At 44.4% G+C, this 18,459-nt stretch overlaps 2 protein-coding genes across 2 annotated transcripts in view; both read left to right on the top strand.

Annotated features, from left to right (window-relative positions):
- Positions 1-3: 3 nt before the first annotated feature.
- On the top strand, positions 4-12,135 carry cdc123 (cell division cycle 123 homolog (S. cerevisiae)). Its single transcript, XM_035425669.1, has 13 exons — positions 4-266; positions 915-986; positions 1,117-1,183; positions 1,460-1,492; positions 2,342-2,437; positions 4,135-4,241; positions 5,696-5,744; positions 5,888-5,963; positions 6,789-6,911; positions 8,357-8,385; positions 9,173-9,301; positions 9,729-9,866; positions 10,936-12,135. The coding sequence occupies exons 1-13, from the start codon at positions 193-195 to the stop codon at positions 10,972-10,974; spliced, it is 1,032 nt and encodes a 343-aa protein (XP_035281560.1). The 5' UTR covers positions 4-192; the 3' UTR covers positions 10,975-12,135.
- Positions 12,136-14,757: 2,622 nt separating this feature from the next.
- The window catches only part of camk1da (calcium/calmodulin-dependent protein kinase 1Da), an 89,888-nt gene continuing 86,186 nt past the window's right edge, over positions 14,758-18,459 (top strand). The window contains exon 1 of the mRNA XM_035424668.1: positions 14,758-15,389. Within this exon, the coding sequence (XP_035280559.1) occupies positions 15,295-15,389 (95 nt within the window). The 5' untranslated portion in view covers positions 14,758-15,294. The remainder of the gene's footprint in view (positions 15,390-18,459) is intronic.

The following is an 18,459-nucleotide window of genomic DNA, read 5'->3' as shown; positions in this document are numbered from 1 at the left end:
TTATAAATAATTATTATAATAACAGGTCGATCATTTAAACAATGGAATAATTTTAGGCAATATACTTTCTCATAACCTTGAACATAACCTTACAAAAGTAATCACACACGTTTTGCGGAACGATTTGCATTTCATTCGATATTCTTCAGTGAGTGTTTTGCAGTTGAACACAGCTACTGTCACTGAAGCAGAATGAAGAAAGAACAGGTTGTAAACTGCCAGTTCTCCGTTTGGTACCCTATATTTAAGAAACATACGATTAAAAGGTATCGTTTGGCTTTTTTTCTGTATGAATTAAAATCTAAATACCTGTGTTGGTCGCTTGGTAGCAAGCTAACTGAAAACGAAGTCGACAAATCGGGTAGCTAGCTATCAAGCGTGGTTATAATTAGCGCTAGCTAGCTACTAGCTATGCAGCAGGGATAGATTGTTTCAGGCGTTACTGAACAGCTGCGAACTCTTTAGTTGTCCATTCAATCGGCAATACTGTCATTGTGACAATCGCAAGTGTTATGAATGATAGCAACATGGCTCACTTGCATTTTCTAGCTAGAAGGTTTTACTCTTCAACATTCTGTCTGGTTTCTGCAATTAAACGCTATTGTTATGTAATTGTAATAACCCGGAGTACAAACATAAACGCTATTTAGTGTTGAATACAACACAATACTGTGCAGAAAAATAAATAGTTGTAGCTATGACAAGGAAGGGTAGGCTAATGCATACACAAATTACCCATCACTGTCTACGGGCTTGAAAGGTCAGGATATTGATTTCTGTCTAGCATTACAATTAATACTAAGCTTGTATTTTTTTGGAAATTAAACAACTTGCTTGTGTTTTCATTGCTGTTGTGCCATTGCCCTAGCATCCAGCTCAGCAGATTGTGATGCCACTGTTTCTCTCTTTCCCAGTTTGATTCTTCCCTTACCTCAGAATGTGATTGAATATTTACTGGATGACGGGACCCTTGTAGTAGCTGAAAGGTAAGCCTGGATTTTTTTTGCTGTTGTGCCATATAGAAATTTGACAGTGTGACTCTACTTCAGTTAATGTGAATATTTTACCTTTGCAAGTACAAAACATAGCTGAGTAACCTGATTGATCTTGTTTTAGTGAAGACAACAACCAACAATCTTCAACAAACACTGCAGGCTGTGAGAACGAGGAGGAGGATATCCAGGTTAGAGATATTATATTTGAATATCTCAGAATGCACTTGAAAGTAAAGAGTCCATTTCATGACAACGGTGAAGAAAACGGGACATTAGTTGCCGGACGCTCAGATTTTCAAATGAAAGTTTTAAAATGCAGTTTTTATTCCCAGGTAATGTTTTAAGTATGATATTTCCCAAGATGATAAAAAATAACTCAAGCAGTTTGTTCTCCACAACTATCTCATCTTCACTAAGATTCATTTCTTAGCAACTGTCTTACTTTGTCTTCCCCTACTTTCTAGTGGTCGGATGACGAGACTACAACCACTGTTACAGTAAGTTCATAATCACAAACCCGTACTTACTATTAGCTCCATTAGGGATTCATGTTTGCTTGTTCCTCAGTTGCACTGGACAAACGTATCAGTCATTTTGTGAACACGCAGACAGGAAAAATAAATTGATTTTTTTTCACTTGCATTTAAGACTATCTAAGTTGAGTGCACCACATTTTGGATCAGGGTTTTCCTGGTGAATCTGTCTGGAGTCTGTGTTCTCAGGGTTTATGGAAATTGTAGTGCAGTGTTAAATGGGAGCCTATTTTTACAAGCACAGGTATGGAGTTGTTGTACTGACAGTAAGATATGGATGAATCATATACTAGAATTGTATATATATTATATATGCATTTTTACTATTATAACAAATATGAATACCATTTTCACTAAGATAACAACTAATCCATAATTGTAATTGATAACTAATGCTGTAGTCTAGGTGGAGGGAGCCTGCGCATGGTGAGGGAGTTCGACTCAAGCTTTCTCAGATGTAAACCAAACCTTACTGACCTTATTTGGGAGTCCGTGCATAATAAGTTATGATTTGCTAATGCTTAATGAAAACATGACTGATACGACATGATTGACTACCCTTCTGTGAGATTTGGACATATCTATTTGCTATGTGAACTGACTCCCCTTCTGCAGAATTACGAACACACTTATTATTTCTATTTTTTGCCTCATACCCCTTTTAAACCAATTTTTGGAGTCTTTTAGGGTCTGTACACTTGGTTAAATTAATCTGTTTTATTGATTCACCGACTTTTCCATTTCCATGATTGGATGTACAGACTGGGAATGTCCATATTTTGGTTTTCTAATAATTGTGCTTTGTTTCCTCAGGCCCCTGAATTCCCAGAATTCAATGCAAAAGTTCAGGAAGCTATAAACCTCCTTGGGGGCCATGTCTTTCCCAAACTGAACTGGAGTGCTCCACGGGTGAGACCTACTAGAACTCTGGACACCAGTAGAGGGATTACAGAACAGGACGTAGTGCTAGTAGTTATTATTTATTGGCGTGTGTAACACATAACCATTTTACACACACACATACACACACACACAAATTTGGAGAGGTTAACAGAAATTTTAGCCTGGAAACATGCCTGTTGAACCTCAGGTCCAAAGGCCAGTGATTAGACCATTACTCAGTCATGACCCAAGTTTGGGGCATAACTTAAAAGCTGTAATTATATTACATATTACTCCTTATATTACTCATTATATAGTATCATACTAACACTATACTGAGAGGCACTCCTGTCTGGAGTGGGAACACATCAGGTCAGAGCTAGCTTATTCCCCTTTCAGAATTATAATAATTCAACTCATTTTACATTACTTATTTGTTAAACTTGTGTTAAAGTATGTTATAGATTCTTTTTCCATAGTGCTTTTTGTGTGCTCATATGTACAGCCTCAGCATTGCTGTACGAGCTGCTCTGCAGTTAACTTAGGTGTATTTTCATGCTTTAGATGGTTAACCTCCTATTGCCCCAATACCAGCTATTGTAAAGCTTGCAGGCATTGTAAAACAATATCCTTCATCACAAAGAAACTGCCTGGGCCAATAGAAAACATAAACTAAAACTGAAATGAAATCAAACACCCCCGGATGTGAACTGTCCCTTGAAGGAACCTTGTCAGATTTAAGAACTGAAATCTTTCAAACCAAGTAAGGCGTACAAGGCTAAGCCAGAAGCTGAAATATCCCTTTAAATTTAAAATTCATCATTTTTTAATTATCTTCAGACACTAATAAAAACACCTACAGCCTGATACATGTAATTGCCTGCTTGACAAGCACTTCTGAGACCAATTAGCCCTAATGGTGCTTGTGAGAAGAACCATGATCCTGTTTAATCGCAGAAGCATATGAACATCAGAATTAATCCTCTCGGATGCATGCTGTTGTTTTTGCTGTTTTGATATCGATCATCTATTCATGTGTGGGTACTTGTTCTCTGTCAGTTGGGCATTTAGCTTGTCAAGATGCTGTGCCCATCTCTATCATGAAATCAAATATACGCAGCCATGCATATAAGTAGCCGTATTTCCTTTCCTTTAACCTCCCTGAACTCCCATAGTTCATTGCAGGGTCATTGTCTGTGAGTTCTTTCAGATGCTGTTGTATGCTCGAGTGGAATTGTGTTGCAGTGCCAACTCATAACACCAGTTTTGCCAAACAAAGCAACTTATGAAAATAAATTTAGCTTAATTAGTTTATTTGTTACTTTTACAGTAAATTTAAGTAATGGCATATGGATTGAATTACAGTAAAGTGGGGTGAAGTTTTCCTTTAAGTAAATGATTTACTTGGGTCTTTCATTTCCACAGTAAAACACAAGGGCTGTAACTGTTAACATTGTGTTTATCAATATCTATATACCACAGACCATATTGGATGATTGTTTTTCAGGGCAAAGTGCCGCAATAGGATAGTTTACATTCTTACATCTTATAGTACTGCGATGTTCGGCTACTGTAATTTGAGCTACCGTAATTACTGCGATTACCAGCGGCTTATTTAAAATTACAGTGCACATTTAATATACTTCTGTATTCACAGACACTGTTTATTTCCCCGGAGCACATAGACATCGCTGTGCGTGATGCGTGTGTCTCTCTCTCTCCAGGATGCGAACTGGATCGCCCTGAACAACTCCCTGCAGTGCCAGAGCCTGCGAGACATCTTCCTCCTCTTCAAGAGCTCCGATTTCATCGCTCACGACTTCACCCAGCCGTGAGTGACGCGCGCTCAGGACCCCGCAGAGTCACCGGCGGCCTGCACCCCCCCTGGGCCCCTGACCCGTGTGGGTTTTGGGGCGTTATATGAGCTCACGTTACCGCTCGGTCCTTATCCCGGATGGCGAGCGGCTCCAGGCCGGATCTGCACCGATTCCTGCCCGAAAGTCCGCACCGCCGAACCGGAACCGGCGCAGATCTGGCCCCGGAGTCGCTTCCCGTCTGGGAGCACGCGGCTCACCTGAACACCCGTTTTCTGCATCGGGTCACAGAGTAAACACAGCAAAGCGTGCAGCTCTTTGTCTTTGCAGTGTTGTGTAATTTGACGCTCGGTGCTGCGCGCTGCAGGGACGAGCGCGTTCGTGTCGCCGCTGTGTGTGGAGGGCTGTGTGTGGAGAGCTGTGTGTGGTGAGCTGTGTGTGGAGAGCTGTGTGTGGAGGGCTGTGTGTGGAGAGCTGTGTGTGGAGGGCTGTGTGTGGAGGGCTGTGTGTGGAGAGCTGTGTGCGGAGGGCTGTGTGTGGAGGGCTGTGTGTGTCGCTGCTGTGTGTGGAGGGCTGGTGTGTGGAGGGCTGTGTGTGGAGGGCTGTGTGTGGAGAGCTGTGTGTGTCGCCGCTGTGTGCGGAGGGCTGGTGTGTGGAGGGCTGTGTGTGGAGGGCTGTGTGTGGAGAGCTGTGTGTGGAGGGCTGTGTGCGGAGAGCTGTGTGTGGAGAGCTGTGTGTGTCGCCGCTGTGTGTGGAGGGCTGTGTGTGTCGCCGCTGTGTGTGGAGGGCTGTGTGTGGAGAGCTGTGTGTGGAGGGCTGTGTGTGTCGCCGCTGTGTGCGGAGGGCTGTGTGTGTTGCCGCTGTGTGCGGAGGGCTGTGTGCGGAGGGCTGACGTTCGCGCGGCTCGCCGTCCGCGGTGGAGGTGACCCGACCTCGCGGCCCTCCTGAGCCCCGCCCTGTTCATCGTCCCGTTCTCCGCGCTGCTCCGCTCTTCCATCCGTCTCGCGTTTAGCGGAGAGAGGGGGGACGTTTCAGCAGGTGCTGCAGCAGCAGCAGCAGCTGGGGTTCATCTCGGGATCTGGAAGCGCTGAGAGAGAGATCAGAAGCCTCTCATCCCACTCTCCCTCTTCCTCTTCCATGTTGCTTTTTATAGCGTGAGCAATTTTCGCTCAGGAAAGAGCTAGCTTGTGTGAATAGATTATTAATATGTACGAACAGCAATACATTCACAGGCCTGCTCTGTATGTGTGAAAAGTGCTCGCATAGGAATAAGAATGTGCTAAACATGAAAAACACCTCATTTAAAAAATTTAAAAGGGATGTAATGTACTTGCACTATAATAATAATAATGCAGATTCTAATTTAGGGTATCATTACTCTTTATTGGACAGTAAAGGTAGAGTAGAACACATAGGTCCTGTTTTGGGGTTTCTTGACGTGCGGCTGATTTGTGAAATGCCGTTTTTCCAGGTTCCTGCTTTGCAGCGATGACTCCCCGGACCCGGAGATAAGCTATGAGGTAGGGCCCTTCGCTCTTCGCCCGTCTCCGTCTCCGTACCGCCAGTTTCCCGTGCCGCCGCGGGCGTGCCGGGGCGTCGCGGCCTCTCCTCCGGCGCACGCACTGAGACACGCCCTGCTCTGTTTCCCCCCCCCCCCCCTCAGCTGGTGCTCAGGAAGTGGAGCGAGCTGATTCCGGGAGGAGAGTTCCGCTGCTTCGTCAAGGAGAACAAGCTGATAGGTACCGTATTCATTTTCATTTCCATTTCATTTCATTTCGTTTATTATACTGGAAAAAGAAATTATGCACCACCAGGAAATGTCTGTGAAAACCTTGGCCTTGATTAAAAACCTTGATTACCCGGTTTGCAGAGGGTTCATGTCCTGCTGTGGTAAAGGAAGGGAAGGGGAAAAAGAGAAAGAAATGGAGGGATAAATGAGAATAGAATAGAGTAAATCCATAAAAATACACCCCGGAATAAGTAAGAAGAAAGAATGAAATTTATAGGAAAAAAGACTAAAGATGTAAGATATAGTTGGCTAGAAAAGAAATAGCATAAATGGCAATAAGACCAGCTGGCAGAGTTGACTATATGACCACCACCACACTGTGGAGAGAGAAAGACAGGCGGGAGTTTTATTGTGAAGTGTTTTGAGAGCTATGTTGGTGATAGTGCACTTTAAATAAATGAGACTCTGCCTGTTGCCTCTGACTTTGAGTCTCGGGGGGAGATGGCGTGCGATTGGTCGTGGCTTCGCCTAGGGACGGCGGGTTTTAGTCGCCAAGCGACAGCTCCCGCGGTCGCTCGGTTGAACCGGCCGGCTGCACACGTTACCGAGCATGACCTCATCCTCCCTGAACGGTGGGAAAGGTGATAAACGAAGAGCGACAGGTTCGCAGACGAACGCTGACGCGGCGCGAGCTGAGGGTAGCGTAGCCGACGCACGAGCGCACCGCCCAGCAGAGCGGAAACACCATAGGGGCTCGGGGGGAGGTGGGGGGCGGGGGGGGATCCCTATCAGGAGTAGGGAGATGTCATGCCCCCGCTCTCCTTCCCCCCTCCAGGCATCTCCCAGAGAGACTACACCCAGTACTACCAGCACATCTACAAGCAGCAGGACGACATCTGCAGCTCCATACTGGACTTCTTCAAGGAGCACGTCCAGTACAAGTTCCTGGAGGAGGACTGTGAGTAATGCTCTGTGCGTACGAGTCTGAGTCGTGTGTGGATACACGGGCTCTTCAGACCAAGGTTAGAGTGGGGCTGTTCCAATTAACATGCTAATCGGTCCAATTATCCACCTAGTGCTTTGATCGCTGACTCATTTTAGGTACTCTTTCCAATGTGAAATTTTAATATTTTAAATATTTAATGCACGTTCTGCTATCTGGGGAAAAAGGGAAGTGGCGCAAAATCATGAACCACCGGGTCATTAAATCCGCTAGCATTTACATGGACACTGTGGTTGTTGGCTCACCGCGGAGGAAAACACGACCGTAAAAAAACAAAGTGGAGTGCCTGCATTGTAAACAGAGCTTTTCATATAAGCAGGGGGAGGTGGATAGTTTTCCCTATCGCCTGGAGCAAAGCACCCATGGCTATTGTTAGTCGGCTAAATGAAAATGGGCGATGGGCAGACTTCCAGCGGCCCATCTGACTCGGCTGGGTTGGCGGCATGTGACATTAAGCAAACGACTCCGGGTTTCAAGTCAACGCCACTGAGTGCATCAAAAAGAAAAGCACCTGCTAACTCGATTGCGGGCTTTGATTGTATCAAATGGCTGACCAATTATGATGGTCAAGGGCAGGGGGTTATGATGGTCAAGGACAAGGGCCTCCATGTAGCACTGAATTCTTAACGATGCTTTCGCAACTAATCTGATGAATTAAACAAATGGGAAAAAAACATCACTATTCACTTTTAACAGTTTGACAACCGTGATTTAAAGTACTGTGTGCAGTTATGGGCACCACTTTATAAGAAAGATATAGACGCTTTTGAAAAGGTGCAAAGAAGGGCAATTAGGTCGGTTCCGTGTGTGAAATGTAACGATTACATGGAAATACTTTAGACTCTTATTTTAGTCAGGCTCAACAAACAGGAGACTTAGGGGCATTATAGGGGTCATTATAGGGTTTTAGCAAAGTCAGCTAAATAGTCAGCTAAGTAGATTTTTTTTGGGTTGAATGCTGCCAGCGGAGCACGGGGCACGAGTTGAAATGAGCTCCAGGTAAATTCCGTACAGACACGGGGAAGTGTCCGCGCTGCGAGGTGTCGATTTGCGGAGCGGCTTGGCCGGGTCATCGAGTAAAGCGAGAGTCCCTGGGAGCCTTCGGGGCTTGATTTAGCGCCCGGCTCAGACGGGCTGAGTGGCCCGTACTCATCACGTACTCTCATTATGTGTGGCCGTGCGTGTGTGGATGAAGTCCCCCGTGGGCGTGTCAAGTTTCCTCTGGTTTTGCCACCGGTTGTTAGGCATCTAATGCGCTGATTGGCTGATTATTGCTGCCTTCCATTAGAGGGATAGGTTAGCTTAGGCTAACATTATGACCTCTCTGTTGATAAAGAGCAATGTACTTGCCTGTGTGTACAATGAGTCGTCTGATGACATCTTTGTTCTCTTCCTCACAGTTGTTTTAGACGTCTACAGGGATAGCTGGGTAAGTAGGAGTTTGTTTTCCTCCTGCTGATTGGTTTTTCGGAAACATGAGACACTCTTGCTTCTTTTCGAAAACCCGTGGGTTCCATTTGTTCTGGAGTCAGTGTAGGCTGTAAACTGCGCAGATTGCACCCTGTAGAGCGTACGTGTGACTGGTTTCCTCCACGAACATTGTTTTTTTTTTGTTTTTTTTTTCATGCCTCAATGACTGTTGCAAAACATCTTTTTCTCATCATGTTGTTAAAATTGATTTGGCACGGAGGCTGACTTAAACTACAGCACTGCGGCCCCTGAGTAAATAAGAGCAAATGAGCTCACAGGTCCAATGGGAAAGGCTGAAGACTTTAACTAAAGCTCACAGAGCATTATGGGCGGCAGTGTAGCATAGTGGGTAAGGAACTGGGATTGTAACCAAAAGGTCATAGGTTCTATTCCTGGGTAGGACACTGCTGTTGTACCCTTGAGCAAGGTACTTGCATTACTTCAGTATGTATCCAGCTGTATAAATGGATGCTATGTAAAAAGCTGTGTAAGTTGCTCTGGATAAGAGCGTCTGCTAAATGCCTGTAATGTAATGTAATTACAGGTTGCTACAGGAGAGCTACTTAAAACACTGGAAAACCCTTCTGATGAAAAAAAAAAAACAAATCAATTTAATTTAGTGTGACCCTTTTTCCGGTTGAAGCCAAATATTCACAGTTATGTTGGGGGGTCGTGAACCCCGTCCGTAGGCAAGATTTGCTTTTCAGTCATGTGACTGTAACGGTTTCTCTCCCTTCCCATCCCAGGGCAGGGTGTGGCTAATTGATCTGAACCCCTTCGGTGAAGTGACCGACTCCCTACTCTTCACCTGGGAGGAGCTGACCTCTGGACACAATCTGATGACCAATCAGACGGAGGGAGACCCTGCCCAACAAGTAGGAGTCCCACCCCCCCAATTCACCACGCCTACTCTTCCCAGCAGGCTCTGGATCCAAAGCTGAATTAATTTAATGCATCGATACACATCAACATAAGTAGCCCTCCATAGTTGCTGTCTATGCAACTGCGATATGTGTACAAACTTGGCTGTTGGGTAATAAGATCATGGAACTAGTCAATAACACTGGTTGTGCATTTCCAGGAAGTCATGCTTTACTGGTACATATGCAGCCAGAGATAACTGTGACACTCTACCCAGCACACAGGAATGTGAAAGCAACATAACACGAGCATACACAACAACAGCGGAATGGATTGATGTTGTGGTTTGGCTTCAGCTCGGGCCGTCTGACATCTATTTGTGTGTAACTGTGTGTGTGTGTGTGTGTGTGTTTGTGTGTGCGTGTTTCCTGCTCTACACAGGAAGTACCTGCGTTCCGCTACACCACCAGTGAGGTGACGTTCCAGCCCAGCCCGTGTCTGAGCTACCGTATCCCTCGCGACTTTGTTGACCTGTCCACGGGCGAGGACGCGTACAAGCTCATCGACTTCCTCAAACTGGTGAGCAGTTCCCCTTTGACTGGTGCAAAAGGGGTCAGCTAAGAGTCAGCGCAACCTGCACTCAGTGGACGCTTTATTTAAATGTCATTTAACGGCAAACCCAGGAGGCACAGCTCTGGGGGTTTGTCGAGTGTTCAGAACAAGCCGGGTCATTTCGCAAAAAAGGGGCGGAGCTCCTGAGGTCACGCACCCAGTCCCAGTAGTCAGGAGGGATGTGGTGTGGGAGGCAGCGGTACCCACACACGCTGCTGCCTTGAGCGTATCGCACATTGGGGTTTTTTTTTTTTTTGTATTCACATTATTATGTAGGCACTTGCTTGTGTAGGCAGTAACAGAAAGTTCAGAACTTTTTATAAAAAAATTTTTTGGTAAACATACATTCCACTGTCTTTAGTCTTTATCCATCCCATTTCTCCTGGATTTTATTGGAGCAAGTCAGATATGTGACCACCCTTGCCAGGGTGATACGAATTTGTGCCCACTTGAGACTGTGGCAGTCACACAAGGCGCCCGTCGGCACCTCAGCCTAACCATTTCCTGTTCCTGTATTAACCACACTTCAGGATCCTGGTCGTGAAGTGCCAGAAATGCTTCTGGTTTATGCTCTATCCAAACCCCTGACTACGTGACGGGATTAATCATTAGGCTTAATGACGTCGGGGCACCGTGTGCTATAGGCCAGGGCTGCCCAATCCTGTTCATTCTATACTGCAGGTTTTCATTCCTACCCTATCACAACACACCTCACTGAGCAGCTAAAGAACTAGTCGGACTGCTAATTAGTAGTAGTCAGGTGGCGCCAAATTTGGGTTGAAATGAAAACGTGCAGGATGGTGGAACAGGATCGGGGGAACAGGATTGGGCAGCCCTGTTTTAGGCACTGAAAACTTCTCCATTCACATTGAATATTCAGACTCTGAATTGTCTCTTAATCGAACTGAAGTCAGGCTCAGATGGACCAAAACCAGAAGCATCACTGGGGACTGTGAGAATTGGCTCTTCAGTGCCCAGAATTGCCGTGTGCAAATTAGACTAATACTGATGTAATGTATTCTTTGTATTTCTGCAGCAGAAAAGCCAGCAAGATGAATCTGATGAAGAGGCGTGAATAAGTGGAAAGGCAGAAGAAGAAAAGACAGAGCTTTTTGCTTAATAATAAAGTACTGTCTAATAGGTAATGCCTTCAGGCAGAAGTAGAGTCCAGACGCTGTGTGCATGAACATGAGCAGGCTTCTGTTTTGTGATTATTTTGAAAGTACAGACTAAATCTCGACTGGTGGGTTCTGTTGTCTTTTATCAGTACCGACGAGGCTCCTGTTTGAGTATTTATTTAAGTCCGCGAAGGTCCAAGACCTATGCAATATTCAGAGGAACTTGCTTTTTGCTGTAATATATTAGATCATTACTTCTTGCGAGTGGGATAATGTTTGCTGGTGTTGCCTGCTTGGTTAAAAAAAATAAAACAGGCAGGTTTTGAAGCTGCTTTGTGGCCTGACACAGCCGAATAGAAAGGCCGTATGCCTGGGCATGTATGTTTCGTAAGCGGTGTTTAGTTTAAAGGGGTGCCTGGAAATCTTACGTCCAAGCAGGTTATCGGCTGTGTGTGTGACTCCCGTCTGTGCTGGCTTCGTCTTTATCTGCCGCTTAAACAAATATGTCCACCAGAGCATTGGCAGTCATGTCCGTGGATGGATTAACACAAAGAGAAGCGTGTAAAACGATATCCTTGCTGCCTTTCAGTGGGATGGGGTGGGGGAGGGAAACCCCGAAAAGGTCAGTTTGAGTTCTTTTGCACCAGTAATTCAATAAACATCACACATCACCTTGTTTATTTTATTTGGGTACCAGAATGTTCTTTCAGTAATACGAAATTATACACAAGCCTTTTCACTTTGTTAAAAAATAATAATAATAATAATTATAAAAGGAAATGGTCTCAATTCCAGCATTCTTGTTACACTCTCGTGGTTGTCTTGATGTCTCCTGCTCAAGCTTTTTTGGATGGGAGTATTTTTGGGGTATTTTTGCCTCCTGTGTATGGTGAATACTTTAGTGAGTCCATTGAAGGAAGAGTTTTAATAAAGCATTCAGATGTACTGTAGTACCTGTACTGTCTACTTGAGTTGAGAGCATAAATGGAATAAATTTTAGAAAGGCCAGTAATCCCAGAATGTAAAACAGTGGTCTTTTTTTGTGCTATGGTAGATTATTACATGAATGCAATAATGATTCCAAACCTGCCTACATTATAAAATGCATCTGAAACGCTGTTGATCCTTTTGTATTTTTTTGTATTTTCACAAAGCTTTGAGCTCAAAAATATTGGACATAAATATATTAACAATATCTCAAGCCAGCCATATACCATAATGAAGACGTTCAATTCAGTCAAAAAAATTCTTTGGTTGTACTTCACTATTTAGTATGATTTTGTAAACTACAGATGGAGAAGAAGAAATGTAGTTTCAATATCCTCCTCTAGGGGGTGCAACACACTCAAAAACCATTCCTGGAAGTTCCGAAAGGTGTCGGTGTAATATAATTGTGCTGAGGACAATTATCTGGTGATTGTGTGACACATTTATACAGTAATTAGAGGGGTTGATTATATTTGCATATCAAATTGGTATATATCAAATTATGTAATGTTGGGATTTTTCTTGCAGCAGCGAGCATGACTGTTGTTTATATGACTTGTGGTGTTTTATGAGCTCTGGAGAGCAGGGGTGAGAGAGGGGGATTGTAGTCTGGGGAATATGGTCCGAGTGGAATGGTCTGGTGACTTTCGCCAGTTTGTCACGGTAAATATCAATCGTTTCCCTCACACCGGCAAAGCACCGGCACTGGATTGGAAAACCTCTCTGCCTGAAGACCGGAGAGCTCGGCGAGCTGCGATTGATTTAGAACAACAACAAAAAAAAATGGATTCAGGCAAATTTTAAAATTTTTTTGGCCTTTTATAAGGGTTCAGCAGAGTGGCTCAGACTTGTGCGGATTGTAATAAACCTTGACATTAGACAGCCAAGGTCAGTATCACATTCCCCAGCATGCAGAAATGGCAGCATAAATATATTAATACGATAACGCTCGGTGTGAGGGGGCTGAGAGCTGAAGAGGCCTGACCCTGGGAGGCTGCGGCCGTGGACGACGCGCGCTGCCCTTGCGTCTGAAGACGACGGGACGGAGACGACGGTAGTGGCGCGGGGCAGTGGCCTGTCTGGTGTCTGTGCCCGTGCGTTGAATCTCGCCAGAGAAATTGGGTTTTTTGCTCCCGCCCCATGAGACACCACAGCTCGATAATGAAGTGCCGTGGTTAACCTTGGGGTGGGGGTGGGGTGGGGTGGGGGGGGGGGTTGCTGCAGTGTCCTTACACTGATGCCAGGCCACATTAGCATTCTGGGGGAATGTCCTGCTTCCCTGCTTGTTTCAGTCACCCTGCAGTCTGCTAGCCTTGCTGTGGCTGATAAAATAAAGCCTGCTCGCTTACAGGGCCTCATAAACCTCGTTTCAGTCAGGGCTACGGGAACCCTATAGCTTTTTATCTTCCTAAAGAGGGGGAGGGGGGAGGGGAATAACTGTCAAATCAAACTAGAGAAATCTGCTGACTCAGTGCTGGGTTCAGTGCTCAGCTGAAGGCGGGGGGGGGGGGGGGGGGCGGGGAGGCCGGGAGGGAGTGTGGAGGAATAGATTTTCTTGAATGAGAACTGCAGTAGTTTGCAGCTGGAATACTCATGAGTGCCGTACAGCGAGGCGTGTCTGAACAACACCAGCAAATATTTCTGGTTAATAATACTACGGCTCACGTTGTCAGAGTTCTGTGCTATAGTATTTTTTTATTTTTTTTTTATGAGGGCGGTTCACTGTTTCTTAGAAAACACTGCTGCAGGCTCCAAACTGATGCCTTTACATCGAAGTCAACTGTACGATCGTAATCAAGCCGAAACACCTTCAAACAGGTTTCTGCCTAGTATGGGAAGGGGAAGGGGAAGGGGCTGACTAATTAAATTTATGCATGGATGTGTGGCCCTTGTCCAACGTAAAAACAAGTTTGCAAAATAATGGATGGTACTGCCCTACAGTGGATAAGCAACTGTGCTTCTGAGGTCAGATCTCCCAGAATGCTCAGATGTCCTTATCACCTCAGAGTGTGGTGGTGAACCACTGGGCTTCTGACATCCAGTGTTGTTTAGGTTTATTTGATTTAAAATACAGAAAATGATAACGATTTGTTTTTGTTTTTTAAACATTCAATGTTACGAAATTATTTTTCATTCAGAAAGGCTGAAGTCAATCTTATCAATGTGATACCTTTATATAATAATAATAATAATAATAATAATAATAGCACTAGTAGGCATAGTTGTAGTATTAAAAAGGGTTTAAAGGTCTGCCCGTTGACAATAAAATCTTAAATCAACTGAAATCTATTTCCATTTAAAATATTCCGATTTTATATTGTAAGTCTGTATGGATTTACCTCCACATTGGTAATGTTATCGAAATATTGTCTTAAATTAAAGTTAACAAAATACATTTAAAAGTTGTTTCATCTATGGATGAAGGCAAAATATATAAGTTTCTGTCCAAATAACAATCCTCAACATTGTAGCCTCACGGCAAAATTGAACAGAAGCTAACGAAACTCATTCACTCGCACAAAAACTGCTCCAATAATAATCAGACGAGTCGTCAGTTGTATTGAAACCATCTCCCTGCCGTTTAGGTCCGTTTAAATTAGCCTACTGCAATACGCTAATTTACGCAATACACTATTACATTTATTCTTGAAGCATGTTTAAAAAAAACTGACCGTGTGTAGTAAAACACCCGCTTGGCTTGGACGCGAGCGTGGTTTTGGTGCAATGCGAATTATCACACACACGCACGCACGCACGCACACACACACACACAGACACACACCGTTGACAGCTCGAGCGGTGAGCAGCATCCTACTCGTTCTCTCATTGCCATAACAACCAATGGCACAGTCAGCGTGGTTCAATAACATATCCGTCTCCGTAATAACCATTTTGATTGAACATATCTACAAAGAATTTCGCTTCTTTAAGGGGTGAAAAGTCTTCGCAGAGGACAGTGCCAAACGAAGGTAACATATACCCCCAACAATTTAGCTAGGCTACGCAAAACAGATTAGCTCAGTAACCTGCAGGTGCATCCGCCAGGAGAAAACCAGCCTTCTTCAGCGGCGTGTGCCGATGCGGAACACTTCAGTTTGACAAAGAAAGAAAAGAGAAATCGAGGGCGGCGGTGACAAATCGAAAAGGAAAACAATAAGGAGAAAACTGTCCGACCTCGCTTACTGCGCGTGGCTGTCTGTGTGAGCAGGAAGTGCAACTCGAAGCGTGGGAAAGCGTTATTTACTCTGGGGGTTTTGTAATTCAGCTTTTGCGTTTTCCCCGGTTCCATCATGGCAAGGGAGAATGGCGAGTCTGGGACGGGATCGTGGAAAAAGCAAGTAGACGACATCAAGAAAATATTCGAATTCAAGGAGATCCTTGGAACGTGAGTAACTGTATAATTCGACTTTGCCTTATAATCAGTTAAGACGTGTCCCCAAATGCATCGTATGCGCTACAGTAGGCCCCAGAAACTTTGTTGCCGAAAATAGTGATGTGCTCTGTGGCACTCTGTAAAGCCGGGGCGGTGATGATATGGAATACAGCCTAAGGAAACGCTTCACTGAACAAACATTCGAGTGATAAAAAGCTTGAAAACCTATTGACCATTTACAAGTAGACTACGTATAATGATCATTGCGTTGATCACACTTTCAGGTGTGCAACTGGGGACATTTTAAATGCGTAATTTAAATTTATTTTACATAAAAATTAGAAGACAGACACGGAAAAGCGGGTCGGAGAGGAACAGTTACTTTGATTAATTTTAACGCAAGGCAGTTTGGACTCTTTGAATTGGTTAGGCCTAATTCGCAATTTAAAAATAAAACAAACAACTGTCGTAAATGCTTACTTTCACAGGACTTCACATGATAGGCTATTCCTTTCGAATTTTAGATCTTATTTGGAATGTTCTTCCCTTTATTTTGTAGTCTACTCTGTAAACCAACCGTCTACCCGTCACGGATAAACTGTATTATAGCGTGCAGGATGGCCTTTCTCGCTGGGAGATTGGAGACCGAAATTAATTAAGTCTGCGACCTTTAAGGAGCGATTGGAGTTGTAGTGGTTATCACGTTGTTACGTATTCCGGATTTTTTGCGGACACTGTCCAGCAGTTGCCTGCGTTCATAAGAGTAGGTTTAGGCACAACAATTTTAGACCAGCTGTAACGCTGTTTGGTTTGGCGGCGTTATCACGGACAATAAACCTTGAAGCATTATATCGGTCCGGTAAAAGCGGGTGTGACCGTTAATAGCGTGTTGCTATAGTCTAAGTGAAGCATCGTCATTATAATAAATAATGTCTCTTCGGGCAGTAGCCTTGTAACAACACACAGGCTGATGTTGTCCCCTGCAGCAGATTTAAGAATGCATCAACGGAGACCGTGAGTTCCCTTTCACTGTCATTTTATTTATTTTCGGCCAAAGGGAGTGAGTGACATTGGCACGAGCACAAATCAGTGACAGGCTTGGATTAACGCCCAGGGATTATGGGAGATGGGGTTAACCTCCGGGAATAGACGGGTCTGGTCATTGCAGGTTGCATAACAACATTCTGAAAGTAATGTAGGCTTATTTAAAAGTAGTGATTGGAAAGGTATCACGGTAAACACTTTGTATCATTTATAAATTATTTGTTTTGATAAATGCTAATATTCTCCTTTCTGTGCTAAATTGAGATCACATATCCAGGTGTTGTGGAAATGGATAACAGTACGTTTATCCAAGGGCAAAGCACATAGAACTGCCTGAGCCTTTCGAAGTTCGCTATTGCGGAATGCATCCTAGCTTTGAATCCCACAGGCAGTGGGTCGTCGGTTGACAAATGCGTGCAGCAATTCCCTTTTAGAAAAGGCAAAACCTGACGGGAAATAAAAAATGATGTGGCTGTGGCTCTTTATAGCCTAATTTAGAAGGGCACGGTCCTTAAATACCCCCTGATAGCAGTTGATTTTCCTTTGCTTGAACAAATTCTGCATTTTAATTCACGCTCTCGTCGATCGAAGGGTTCTCAAGGACACAAGTTGTTTGGGAATCGTCGGGCAGGGATAGGACAGAAACGGCGGGGATCTTGCCTGTTCACACCACTCACCCGTTTTGGTGCAGGGAAGTTGTGGCGAGAATACGAGGACATTACCCAAGAGGTTGTGTTCTGAGAAAGTCTTAAATTCTTGTGTACGGCTCACCTGCAAACTTAATTCCTCTCTGGCGTCCGATTGTGACACGGTCACTTAAGGTAACCGTGTAACAGCGTGGTACTCCCCCTTTAAGACCATGATGCAACCGCTGTCTGAACCTCATGGACATTACCTGGTGTTCCCCTGTTTGGTTCGTGGCACCACTTGTTCTGCAGTGTTTATGAACTCTACCCATTTTGGTCCCAGCACTGGCAACAAAACCACTTGGCTGAAATCTAGGAACTGGGAGAGTAGCAGTGACAGCACAAAAAAAAGGAACCGTGTCTTGAATTGAATTTTCTTACCATCGATCACACTTGCAATTGATTTCTGTTGTTTCTAAGGACACAAACCAGGCGGCAGTTCTAATTTTATGACAGAACCACAAAGACATAAAACTGCTCTTTTCATAATTTACACTTGTGCGATTTGACACGTCCCTTGGTCAGACCGCTGTCGATTTCGGCATGTCAGAATACGTCCTGCCCGAAAAAGCCCCCCCCCCCGACCCATTGTATCTACAAAGCCAGGCCAGCCGTCTGTTCCTCTGAATCACCACGGAGTCCGATAGCTCTAAACAGTACAAGGGACCATCTGTGAGAACATTGGCCGGGTTTGACAATGGGAAGGGTCTGGAGCAGAACTGGATGAGTGGGCTGGCCGCTCTCTGTGAACACACAGATGATAGAGTGTGGTCAAGTCTTTGGCGGCCTGAGCGTCAAGGCTCATACCAAAGGGGTTCAAGCCCATGAGCCTCGCTCCGTGATCTAGACCGTTTGCCATGCGAGCGGCCTTAACTTAGACCTGGTCACACCATTTATATTGAATCTATGGCGATCTGTATCTATGGTTACCTTTTTACAGCGTTGGTGTGGCCTCTCTTAAGCCATGAAAAAACATAAAAAGAAGAAGTGGGTTGCAGTTTATTACGATATTTTGTCTCTTTTTCAGAAAAAAACGCATGCTGACAGGCCGCCGACCTTGTCCCGTATCATTAATCGTTTAGGGAATTGTTGTTTCCGAACAGTCGTGCTGACGTGTTTTTTGGCTCGTCAGTTCGGAGCAAGGCTTCCATCTTGGTTCTCAGGTGTGCAATCAGTCTAATTGTCCACCATTAATCAATCTCTTGCCTCTGTGACAACAAGGAATATCGGTTAATTATTTTTCGGCAGCCGATCTTGAGTAAATAATAATTTCCAAATTGGATTTGAACATTAAAATCTACACAATTGTGTTTATGTTGGATTAAACCGGGATAATCAGCAACAAACCATCT

The sequence above is a fragment of the Anguilla anguilla genome, chromosome 7 (assembly GCF_013347855.1).
Source record: "Anguilla anguilla isolate fAngAng1 chromosome 7, fAngAng1.pri, whole genome shotgun sequence".
NCBI classification, from domain to species: Eukaryota; Metazoa; Chordata; class Actinopteri; order Anguilliformes; family Anguillidae; genus Anguilla; species Anguilla anguilla.
The sequence above is the reverse complement of the archived record's forward strand: the minus strand, read 5'-3'. Positions and strand labels throughout refer to the sequence as shown.